Source organism: Oryzias melastigma, linkage group LG20 (genome assembly GCF_002922805.2).
Source record: "Oryzias melastigma strain HK-1 linkage group LG20, ASM292280v2, whole genome shotgun sequence".
NCBI lineage: Eukaryota > Metazoa > Chordata > Actinopteri > Beloniformes > Adrianichthyidae > Oryzias > Oryzias melastigma.
In genome coordinates, this window is record NC_050531.1 from 24,379,142 (window position 1) to 24,392,398 (window position 13,257).

Sequence of the window (13,257 nt, forward strand, 5' to 3'; positions counted from 1 at the left end):
CCGACCAATCAGAGCTGAGCTTTGAACCGACCAATCAGGAGCCAGCTTTAAACCATCCAATTAGGAGCCGGCTTTAAACCGGCCAATCAGGAGCCGGCTTTAAACCAGCCAATCAGGAGCCAGCTTTAAACCGACCAATCAGGAGCCAGCTTCAAACCGACCAATCAGGAGCCAGCTTAAAACCGGCCAATCAGAAGCCAGCTTTAAACCGGCCAATCAGGAGCCAGCTTTAAACCAGTTATTCTTAACCATTGGGCCGCAGCCCATTCTTGGTCTTCAAGTGCCCTCTAGTGGCCCCCGAAAAAAATTCTGCCCTGAAACTTTGGGCCGCGAGAGCTGCGGGACCTGAATGCAGTTTCCTCCCACTTGGTTGAAGTTATATTTTTATTAACATTTTTTATAAATTCTTTTTATGCTGGTGTTATAAGTCGGACATTATAGTTTTGTACTGATCAATTGAATTTAATCTTTGAATTTAATAAAAGGGGGAAGATGAAATTTGATCTGACGGCTGCAAGGCAGAGCAGAGCGCCGCGGTGGAGCGGTAGAGCGAATAGAAGCTGTCTGCTATTACAAATCCCAGATGGATGAAAAAGATTATTATTTTATTATGTTACGGGGTCCGACACGAGTTTACTACAACAACTACCATTGTTAAAGAATCGCAGAAACTCAGCATTTCTCCGCAAAAGTCCCGCCAGCCGATGAGAGACGAGCAGCAGAGTCGGCAGACACGCCCCCACCTGCGTGCACACCTGAAATCCAGCTGGATCAAACATGTCACCAGGGATGAAAGTAAGCTGGAACTCTCCGGTTCCGCTAAAAGAATTGGAGGCGGAGCACCGCTCCGGCGGGAGAGATCAGCTGAGCGGAAGGTTTTCACCGTATCACACATGACAGAAGCTGCGGTCACTCTTATTCTCATTCCCGGGCCGTCTCATTCCGGATCCATCCGCGTCACTTGTTAACATTCTGCGTGTCTCCAATTCATCGCCACCCAAAGCGATCTAATCTAATCTAATCTAATCTAATCTAATCTAATCTAATCTAATCTAATCTAATCTAATCTAATCTAATCTAATCTAATCTAATCTAATCTAATCTAATCTAATCTAATCTAATCTAATCTAATCTAATCTAATCTAATCTAATCTAATCTAATCTAATCTAATCTAATCTAATCTAATCTAATCTAATCTAATCTAATCTAATCTAATCTAATCTAATCTAATCTAATCTAATCTAATCTAATCTAATCTAATCTAATCTAATCTAATCTAATCTAATCTAATCTAATCTAATCTAATCTAATCTAATCTAATCTAATCTAATCTAATCTAATCTAATCTAATCTAATCTAATCTAATCTAATCTAATCTAATCTAATCTAATCTAATCTAATCTAATCTAATCTAATCTAATCTAATCTAATCTAATCTAATCTAATCTAATCTAATCTAATCTAATCTAATCTAATCTAATCTAATCTAATCTAATCTAATCTAATCTAATCTAATCTAATCTAATCTAATCTAATCTAATCTAATCTAATCTAATCTAATCTAATCTAATCTAATCTAATCTAATCTAATCTAATCTAATCTAATCTAATCTAATCTAATCTAATCTAATCTAATCTAATCTAATCTAATCTAATCTAATCTAATCTAATCTAATCTAATCTAATCTAATCTAACGTGACAACAGTCATGGATGACGACGCACCTTCGTGACTCTTTCCCTTCTCACTTTTTAAAGAAAGGCGCGCTCTTTTTATGATTACTCTAGTCTTTTCTACTTTTTTCTCTTTCCCCGCCCCGTAGGCGCGCACGCGGAAGGACGGAGATGTGCTGTGCGTAGAGGCATTTAGAAAAGAGCCGGAGGATTTCTGACCACGTGATCAAAACGAAACCTAAAAAGCGTGTATATTGTACGCCGGCGCAACCTATCCTCTACCATTGCGTATCATATGCACGCAAAAAGCGTGTTTGGCGTATATTATACACGGTATTTCAGAGTGCAAAGTCGTGGCATATGTACGCATTTTACTGCGACCGGGTTGCTGCCTGAATGTGCATGTTTAATTAAAAACCTTGAGAGTACTATATTGGAAAAACATACTTCATAGTTTTGTTCTGACCAGAACACAGTCACCCTAAACTGAACATGCGCAGCCATCTTTATCTGTCCCTAAAGATTGAATTTCTTCTTTTTCCAGGAGTTTACACCTTTGGCCTCTTCACTGTTGACATCTTCGTCAATGCAGGGCAGGTTGTGACAGGGAACCTGGCGCCCTACTTCCTGACTGTCTGCAAACCAAACTACACAGCACTGGGCTGCCAGCAGACCCTCCGCTATATCAGCCACCAGGATGCCTGCACCGGAAACCAGGATGACATCTTGAGGGCCCGCAAGTCTTTTCCCTCTAAGGAGGCCGCTCTCAGTGTATATGCTGCACTTTATCTGGCTGTGAGTCTCCCCTCCAGTGTGCTGCTGTCACTCAGAGAGCATGTTTCCTTTAAAACCGTCATAAACTTCACACACCTGAGTGTGTGAAGTTTGTTCTCTGCATTTGATCCATCACAGTGAGCTGCAAAGACACTTTGACCAAATATTTGTAGGTTTTAATCTCTGCTTTTAAATATATTCAGTGATGGCAAAAAATAAACATTTAGACTTACATAAACTTTCACTCATTATGCATATTACCATTTTATGAAACTGGATTCTGATTCAGAATTCCTCCAATTAGCAACAACAGTAGAGACAGCTGTTGGTTCCAACAGAAACAGCACTAAACATGTTTACGAGGAAATCAAAAGAACACTGGAGCTTTGGACATTTGACTCAGTATTTCAGGTAGGTGCAGTAAGCCACGGCTTCAGCCCACAGCTTTCCTCTTTCTTTGAAACAGTGAATGAATGTGTGCAACTAAAATACACACAGCATGTCTTCGTTTCTCCCATGAAAGCAATTTTTTTCAAAGATGGATGCACGTAGCATATATCTGCCTTTAGTAGGTCCAGCTATCGCCACACTGCTTCACAACACAAATACACTCAACGTCTGCACAGCTGTGCCCGACCAGAGAGGGGGGTCTTAAAGGATTGCATGTGGTGACAACACAGCCACACAAAGTTATGAATTAAGTGTATTAGTCATTTGATGTGTGGATGTAGAATCAAATTTAAACTTAAAGCTGAAAAACACACTACAGGCTGATCCAACTTGGATGTAATGTCTTTAAAACAAGTCAAAAGTGGGTGTGGCCTCCACATGACTTCCCTTACATTTACCTTTGTCTAGCCGAAAGTGCTGACACACTCCAGCCACAAGAGGTCAAGAGCAACCTCTCTAGCAAATGCCAACCGTGTTGCACAGTGTTGGGCTGTAAGCACAAGTCCCACCTGTGGATGTGCGCCCTCATACCACCCCCATGGGGTCTGTTTCTAACAGTTTGAACAGATGTGTGGCCTGCTGGAGTGTTGGCATTCAACAGTCATTAAAACATCAGCCAGAAAACACAAGGATGGAGAAGCTGTCTGTGATCACCTCTCACAGAACCACTCTTTTACTGGAGGTGTCGGGCTGATTGAACTTGTATAACCACCTTTTGTCCGTTCTCCTGCACAAAAATATGTGAAGTGACTGTCAGTCAGTGAGGGTTGTTTCCTAGTTGGACAGTTTGATTACACAGAAGGGTGATTGACTTGACATAAGTGAGTTGTTTCTACTGTGTTTTATAGCTAGATTATAACACCATGAAGTATGCACACTCTCACATACGCACAACCTGGTCTAACCTTTCAGAGTAATTAAAGTCCATGTCTCCTTCTGGGCAAAATCTCTGACTTTAGTGCCAAGATCCTCATCTGCTATTAGTTTTTGTCATCCAACATTTTAAAGTTAATTTTTGAGACATTTTTAGGCTCAGAGCAGTAATTAACAGTAATTAAGTGATATACATACCAGTATCTAGTAAATGGAAGGTCAGGATATATGATGAAAAGTCAGTAATGTATAATACCATTTTATAAAGCATTATATTGTTAGCATTCAGTAAGCTAAAGACAGCCATTGGAGTGAGAGCTGTGTGCTGCCTGACCTCACTGTCTACAATGGTAGTAAACAGATACTATGCAAAATACAGAGATTTTGATTATAAAATCGTTGAAACTATTTGAATCAAAAATAAATTGTTTTTGTAGCACAGATTATTGGACAGATATGTATTTTATTATTGGTATGCATGTAATAAAAACACCTGACTCCCTGACCAGACATTCCTGGTGGGGATGTATGCAAACTCTTCCCAGTACAAATGTATTTTGGTCAAATTAGACACATGAAAGCTCAGAGTGACTGATGAGCAGCAGAAACAGATGTTTTATCTGTGAACGCCTCGTGGTCCCTCTGCTTTGATCCATTACATTTTACCCACATTTAGTGAAAAAAATCACAACTAAAAATGAATTAATAATGTCTCACACTTCTTTTTGCATTACTTTGTAACAAGTTCCTCCTAATTGGGATTTTAAGACTCTTAAAAAGAGTAAATTAAAGCAAGATTTTACATAACAATGAAAAAAGCAACTTATCAATATAGAGTTACAGTCTGACTGTGGATTTATTTTCCAAGAATTGTACTTCTCAATGTTGTAGTAGATGATCGACCATTTGATTTGGACATTCAAATTTTGCTCTGACATGATTGTCCTTGAACTCTCATCACAACAACAGTTTTACTGAGCGTGTTCAAGCCTCTGGAGGCTGGCTTTACCCTGTTTGTTCATTTCCGTAGAGATCAGGCCAACATGGCGTGGAAAAGGAGCTGAGGTCCAATCATCGTACTGCAGACCCCTCTGATCTGTGCTGCTTCACTCTCCTGAGTTTCTCCATTAAAGGGTCCTTCAAAATCCAACTCCTGTCCTCAACATTTGGATTTGAAGTTTAGACCAGTGGCATGACAATGCACGCTTGTGCTCATCATGAAGCATTAAAAGTTTGGGGCAGAACTTTAAATCTGCCTTCCTCAGCCAAAACACAGTAATTGCAGCTTAAGGAAGAATTACCTCTGAACTTAAAGCCATCAGTAAAGCTCACACTGTCACATAACATTGATGAGGCCACAAACAGAACAGATGAACTGGACTGTCCTTACACCCCCAGAGAGCATCCATGTGAACGTGACCCAGAAATGCATGAAACACAGACAGGTCAAGTCTGAATCAAGACCTGGAGCAAGACAAACTGGCTGCCTCACTGTTGCCATAGAAACCATTTGACAATTATTGCCAGACTCTGTAAACTGGCAAAGTAATCGTCTGATGTGAGAAAACCATCCGATTGAATCCTTCAACATAAATGTATACGCATAACATTTACCATGCTCAGAACAGCGTGGATCTCTGCCACGGTCTGATTTCTCTGTCAGTCAGAGCATCTGCTCCATGCCCATGAGCAACAGACTCATGGCTTTGGACCATGACTGACTTCGTGCACAATAAGGGGAGCAGATTGCCTCTGTTATGTAGGTCAGTTGACAAAGAGCATTGTCTGTATTGGGTGCTGCAACATGAGCGCAGTCACACACAAGCCAACAGCCCCGAGGAGATGATGATTACTCCTTTTCAAACCCTCCTCGCCTCGCTCATGTCAGCAGAGTCCAGCCAAGCTGGGCAGCCCACATCTACACTGCCTCTGCAGCACTTTGACTGCCAGGATCCCGTTCACTGCTAAGGACAGCAGAGGGCCGAGGATCAGAGCAGGACGGGAGGAAGATTCCTGTTGAAACTGTCAGCTGCACACGGATGAGGAAATCTGTGTTCTTGAGGAGCCACCCGGCTCTTTTTTAAACATGTTCTGGTAGCATTTTTCTCCTGATGGAGGACATATATAAAATAATTAGGATTAAAGCTTCATTTTTGAGTACTTATTTATTCCAGTCTTTGTAAATTATGAGCAGATGAAGAAAATTTTGCATTTGTTATGTTGAACCAACAATCATCCAGCCTGAAGCTCTGCTCCATTCTGACTCATCCTCTCACACAGAAATAGATCCATGAACGTCTTTGTGTTCCTGGTCTGAGCTGGAATCTGGATCTAAGCTGTATGACTGGATAGCGACGATATTGATCACCATTTTTGCTGCACCGCTAATGTTAGGTTAGGGGTGTGAAGGGCTGTAAGGTAGCAGTAGAGCACACAAACAGATGGATGATGGGAAGGGAGCGGGCTGACTCCACGCCAACAGTCTCGCCCTCAACTCAGGTGAATTTCTGATGAACTCTTGCTGCTCTGCAGAAACTATGTCCTAGAGAACAACGTTTTTTTATTTAGCTAAAAATGTCACGATCATGATTACTGGGAACATTTTAAAAATAGAGTGATAAATCATCAAAGTGGGACTTTTTTAAATGTTCTGAAATAGTTCCTAGTCTCAAGCCATGAAGGGTTTGTACAAGACTTTGTAATGAGGTCAGTTTTACACAGAAGTGCTGCAATATTCATGGAGCATTTAGGAAAAAAATGTTACATTGAAATTAAAGTGTCTTTTTATTTATTTATAAATTGAATTGTCTTTAAGTGTTATGTAGTAAAATACCCATTAGTCTTCTGGGGGAATAAAAAAACAGTCGCCTTGGTTTGACTTGAACATTGACCCTTTAACCTCCTGAGGTGAGATTGGTGACGCTTAAACAAAATCTTTAACATACTGTAAGTTTTCAACCATTAACACAATAATTCCAGTAGATTGTGAAGGAGAAAAGCGGCTTAATGTGTTAACGGTTGAAAACTTACAGTAAATCAAAGAACATAAACACTACAACTTTGGTGTTAAATGGTTAATGATCCTTTCAAATTTCCTCTAACCCAAAATGCAACATGTTTCTTTCCAAACATGTGGACAGATCTGAACCTGTGAAAATGTGTCAGAATCCAAACCTACGAGTCCCACAAAGATCTACTGTCAGACTCATTTCAAAGTAGAATCTATCGAACAAACTAATGTGGCGACCACAGGTTTACAATTTCAGCAAAAGATCTTGACCGTAGGATTAAAAACACTCAGACACTTCAAAGATGCTGGATGAGACAAAGTCTGCACGCCGCATCTTCGTGTTTTGTTTCACACCAACAGAAGCAAATTTGATTCTATGAAGGAAAAAGGTCACTGACAACCCTCCCCTGCTGGTTTGGTCCAAAACACTTTGTAATGAGAAAAACAAGAGCTTTACTGCAGCAGCGTGATGCAGCCTGACAGAGATTTGTGGCTCTGGCTGGGAGTTGAACACACTTTAGGATTCTCCAATTCTCCAAAGCAGAAATGTTCTGAGCTATTTTTGCATTAAAACAGAAACAATCCTCAATAACTGCTGGGAAAACTGATAAAAATAGCTACAATGAATATGGCACTCTGCCATTATGAGAAAATGAAGCTTGTTGTGTGTCAATAATGATGTGTGAGGAATGTCAAGGTTCTAAAAACATTCAACATGATGCTTCAGTGAACGTCTTTAAGAAACCACAAATAGAGGTTTCATCTTTGAACTGCGAAAACACAGATGATAAAAATGACGTCTATGTGCATCCTGTTTATGCAGTGAGAGTAATAATATTGCTGGGCAATAATGAGAGGAGGGAAATCATTAATTGGATACAGAAACAAGCGTCTCCATTGGAGCTCGCCCTGAAGGTTTCTGTATAGTTTAATGAAAAACGGTTTCTCTGAACAATGCAATTAAACGTTAGAGGCTTCCTGCTGCCTGAACGCACGAGCAAGGCAGACACGCTCGCATGATCACTGAAGAAGGACTGAGCATGAAGCACAAGGAGGGAAAGGCTGCATGATCAACCACAGAGCCTGTGGGACTGTACGAGTATTGATGCATATCTGCAGGAACTTTTGCTTTTCCTGACATGTTGATGTTCACCAGAGACTCAATTCAACAATCACGCTCATTCATCTTCTTAGCCGCTTTGTCCCATTCGGGGTCACGGAGGTGCCAGAACGCAACCTGACCACTTCTATGTGAGGGCAGGGTACATCCTGGACAGGTCTCCAGTCTGTCCAGGGCCTCAATCACTCTCACATACACACTTAGGACAATTTAGAGTCACTAATTAACCTATGAAATATGATTTTGGATGGTGGGAGGAAGCCGGAGGGATAACCCACACATGCACGAGGAGAACATGCAAACTCCACACAGAAAGGTCCCAGTTGGTGGTTCTGGTTCAGGTCTCCCAGCTGGGACTTGAACCAAGGCCTTCTTGCTGTGAGGCAAACCACTGTTCCACCGTGCAGCCTAGAATCTCAGAGTCAGTGTTTACTAACCTTCCACCAACTCCTTTACATCGAGGCTCACATTTGTTCAAGTCAAAAATCATCAGGAGGATTGGATTCCTGATTTCCACGGCTGTGTTCTCCAGGGTCCCAGTCACAGTTGACACACTTTCACCAATCAAATGAAGAATGGTTTTAGACAGAACTTACAGATATGTGTGCTATTCGACTCCTTTACTTTATAGACACGTTCAAACTTTCAGTGATTGTGAGCTGTAGCTGTCTTCCTACAAAGGAAAAGTCAGGTTCCAGTGGAAAGAGGTCTGACTTGAGCGCTCTCCTCTGACAGATGTATGTGACGTACACCGTGCAGGCGAAGGGGACCCGCCTGGCCAAGCCCGTCCTTTCCCTTGGACTCATGTGTCTGGCATTCCTAACCGGTTTGAACCGTGTGGCTGAGTACCGTAACCACTGGTCAGATGTCATCGCAGGCTTCATCATCGGCATGGCCATCGCCACTTTCCTGGTGAGTGAGTGAGACCCCCCATCCCCCCTTCCCACAACACCAGCTTCACCTCACAGCCTTACAGACAACAATACTGTGTAAGGGTCTCTCAATATCAGTTTGTCTGTGCACTAATGAAAAGGTACACACACATATACGCACATGCAGACCTAGAGACACACTTAGATGCACACACATACAAACAAACACCAACACACTCCAGAACCTCTGATAAATAAGTTTAAGTTGTTACAAAAAAAACATGTTTCATTTTCTAAAGCGCTGGAATCAGAGTTAAAACAACAATACAGTGGTGTGAAAAACTATTTGCCCCCTTCCTGACTTTTTATTCTTTTGCATGTTTGTCACACAAAATGCAGTTTTTAAATGATTGTTTGTATTATTTAGGGAGAAAAAAAATCCAAACCCACATAGCCCTGTGTGAAAAAGTGATTGCCCCTGCACCTAATAACTGGTTGGGCCACCCTTAGCAGCAATGACTGCAATCAAACGTTTGTGATAACTTGCAACAAGTCTTTTACAGCGCTCTGGAGGAATCTTGGCCCACTCATCTTTGCAGAATTGTTGTAATTCAGCTTTATTTGAGGGCTTTCTAGCATGAACCGCCTTCTTAAGGTCATGCCACAGCATCTGACAATCAGGTCAGGACTTTGACTAGGCCACTCCAAAGTCTTCATTTTGGTTTTTTCAGCCATTCAGAGGTGGATTTGCTGGTGTGTTTTGGGTCATTGTCCTGCTGCAGCACCCAAGATCGCTTTAGCTTGAGTTGATGAACAGATGGCCGGACATTCTCCTTCAGGACTTTTTGGTAGACAGTAGAATTCATGCTTCCATCTATCACAGCAAGCCTTCCAGGTCCTGAAGCAGCAAAACAACCCCAGACCATCACACTACCACCACCATATTTTACTGTTGGTATGATGTTCTTTTTATGAAATGCTGTATTACTTTTACGCCAGGTGTAACGGGACACACAGCTTCCAAAAAGTTCAACTTTTGTCTCATCAGTCCACAAGATATTTTCCCAAAAGTCTTGGCAGTCATCGAGATGTGTTTTAGCAAAATTAAGACGAGCCTTAATGCTCTTTTTTCTTAATAGTGGTTTGCGTCTTGGAACTCTGCCATACAGGCCGTTTTTGCCCAGTCTCTTTCTTATGGTGGAGTCGTGGACACTGACCTTAATTGAGGTAAGTGAGGCCTGCAGTTCTTTGGATGTTGCCCTGGGATCTTTTGTGACCTCTCGGATGAGTTGTCTCTGCGCTCTTGGGGTAATTTTGGGCGGCCGGCCACTCCTGGGAAGGTTCACCACTGTTCCATGTTTTTGCCATTGTGGATAATGGCTCTCACTGTGGGTCGCTGGAGTCCCAAAGCTTTGGAAATGGCTTTATAACATTTACCAGACTGATAGATCTCAATTATTTTTGTTCTCATTTCTTCCTGAATTTCTTTGGATCTTGGCATGATGTCTAGCTTTTGAGGTGCTTTTGGTCTACTTCTCGGTGTCAGGTAGCTTCTGTTTAAGTGATTTCTTGATTGAAACAGGTGTGGCAGTAATCAGGCCTGGGGGTGGCGACAGAAATTGAACTCAGGTGTGATAAACCACAGTTAAGTTATTTTTTAACAAGGGGGGTAGTCACTTTTTCGCACAGGGCTATGTGGGTTTGGATTTTTTTTCTCCCTAAATAATACGAACATTCATTTAAAAACTGCATTTTGTGTTTACTTGTGTTATCTTTGACTAATATTAAAATGTGTTTGATGATCGGAAACATTTTGTGTGACAAACATGCAAAATAATAAAAAGTCAGGAAGGGGGCAAATAGTTTTTCACACCCCTGTATGTTTCTGTCAGAAAACATGAACATTAATTATGAATTTACTCTTAAAAAGAAGATCAAACCTGATGTAAATGTGCATGCACCATCTCTCCTCGCTGCTGTTTTCTCCGTCATGCAGGATGCATGCAGCAGCAGCAGCTTGGGAAGTCAACCTGCAGCTCAGCTGAGGGTTTGACTTCTAAAGAATGGTGTTAACTCTACTAACAGTCTTAGTGAGAAACCCAGGCTTGTATTTAGAGTCGATGCAAACAGGAGCAGCGTCTGACTTCAGGATTTGACTCAGGAACTTTCATTATCACTGCATGCAGCACAATGAAAGGGAAGAGTAGAGACTCCTGCTGTAGAGGAACAGCAACTTTTAAAAGCAGACTACTCAAGGACAAGCACAACAGTCAGAGAAGGAAGTTGACTGGTTAGAGATATGAATGGCAATGACGATGAGTTATGATGTCGTAAAAGAGAGACTAAGTTTTTCTGAACGTGTTCGTAAAAGCATATCTGTGAAGACTCACTCATCCAGGACTCCTTCCCTCCAAAGCAGGAAACCTTAAAAAGGTTGATCTGGGCGGAGTTTTTGAAGATGTTCGGCCTTTCATCCAGGAGGCGTTCTCAATCCTGTCAGAGCTTATCTGACGTTTCCCAACTGCATGCTCAGAGTTGGGTTGGGGGGGGTGGTAATAAGTGGGTCATCTGGAAATATGGAAACTCCATTATGAGATCTCTTCTAAAACGTGAGGTCGAAGGACTGTTTTTTCTGAGTGGACGTGTGCTTTCATTTGTGCTCATCTGCTATATTAAATTTAAACAAAACTCATCATTCTTTGCTAATTCACTTTGTATTAGAAAGTTGAATTAACATCCTAAAAAGGAAATGAGTCAAAAGGGTTCAAATCAAATCAAGTACAAACATCCTTTGTGTTCTGGACTCAAAACGCTCAGACTTCTCTGTCTTTTCTCTTGTAAAAATGTTATTATTTTTGTTGTTTGATGATTGTTTTGCACAGGTACACATGCTGATGAATTCAGACATAGACAGATATACACTAGTTGTTTAGATGAGGGACCCCTAAAGATTTAGGGGATTATGGATTGTTCTTTATGTAGAAAAGAAGAACATTTTGCTGTGGGTTCATTCCATAGACATAAAGTAAGGTTCATTCATTATTGGTTTGGGCACAGTGCTCAGGGTACTGCCTTTTGTGTTTGGAGGGCAGTCCAGATACACCAACATGGAAATCAAGACCAGGGTCATGCACGTAAAATCCAATCCAAAGATCCGTATTTAGTAACACCAAGGGGGCAGATTAGACTCCATATCCATAAACAGAAGAGAGATCAAAACCAGCAGGAGAAACGTCAACTTGAACCAGGGCAGAGAACACAACGAACTGGCAGAGTGGAAGAGAAGGGGAGGAGCTTAAGTGCTCCAGGATCAGCTGCACCAATCAATCAATCAGGAGTCAGGAGAGTGAGTAAGTATGGCAAACCATGAGGGCCATGATTATGAGGAGCTAATTGGTCTATTTCCAGTTACATAGATGACCTTTTTGTCAATAACTAGATATATTTGTGTAATCCATTTGTTGTTTGGTTTCTTCTGGGATACTTCCACGTAGTAGAGAGTACTAGAGACTCATGCAGATACTTTAGGAGATTTCATGAAAATTGAAGGAAGGATCATAGTGCATACAGTTAATGTTTCATATTTGTGAGGATATTGTCAGCTGCTCTCACTTATGACGTACGATTGACGCTGTCATAGACTGTACAATAGTTGTTAGCGAGGTGGTGCTCTGGCTCCTTACTAGGGCTGGGAATCACTGGGTACCTCACGATACGATACGATACGATACGATACGCGATACATGGCTCACGATATCGATAATATCGCGATACTACGATAATTGGTAAAAATGCTCTCTAATAACAAGCATTATATAGAAGAACATGTTTTTTGGGAAAATATATCCCCATTTATCTTAAATAAGCTTAAACACAATCATAATAAACAACTTTTCTTATTTTGTGCAACAAATTATAGACACTTTTGTGCAACATTGGTGAAATCAGTAACACTGTCTTTGACAAGCAATTACAAGAACTGAATTGGAATTATGTCAAATTCAATGTTAACAATAGTAAACATGATCAGCAGTGACACTACTTAGTGCAGAATTGTTGTAAGCAACAGAGCAAAAATTAAATAAGTCAAGTAGTGACAGCTATCTACCTCTAAAAGAACGTCACACCAAAGGATGATGAATATAATGTTTTACAGCCTCTCTCAAAATTGACCTAATTTTTTGTGCACTTTTCTCTCACTTGAAAAGGGCTGAGCATCCAAAAATGAAGGCTGATTTACTCAGACTGTCACTTGAGATTATTTTTCCAATCTTTATCTATTTTCCATTTGGTCAGTCAGCAGTCAATAGGTAAACAGCTTAAAACACACATAATAATGGCAATAAATATAATTTTAAGTGCTACAATTAATTAGCATTCTCCCTAATTTTACAGGGAATTCATGTACTTTAATTTAATTACATTTAAATTTAAGTTCATACATAAAATCCTGCATTTTTAATTTAATAATTACTTTAAATTAA

The 13,257-nt window shown here is 40.7% G+C and overlaps 1 protein-coding gene across 1 annotated transcript in view; it reads left to right on the plus strand.

Moving 5' to 3' along the window:
- The window catches only part of LOC112139051 (phospholipid phosphatase-related protein type 5), a 48,615-nt gene that overhangs the window by 20,353 nt on the left and 15,005 nt on the right, over positions 1-13,257 (plus strand). The window contains exons 3-4 of the mRNA XM_024261752.2: positions 2,219-2,469; positions 8,637-8,813. Of these exons, the coding sequence (XP_024117520.1) occupies positions 2,219-2,469; positions 8,637-8,813 (428 nt within the window). The remainder of the gene's footprint in view (positions 1-2,218; positions 2,470-8,636; positions 8,814-13,257) is intronic.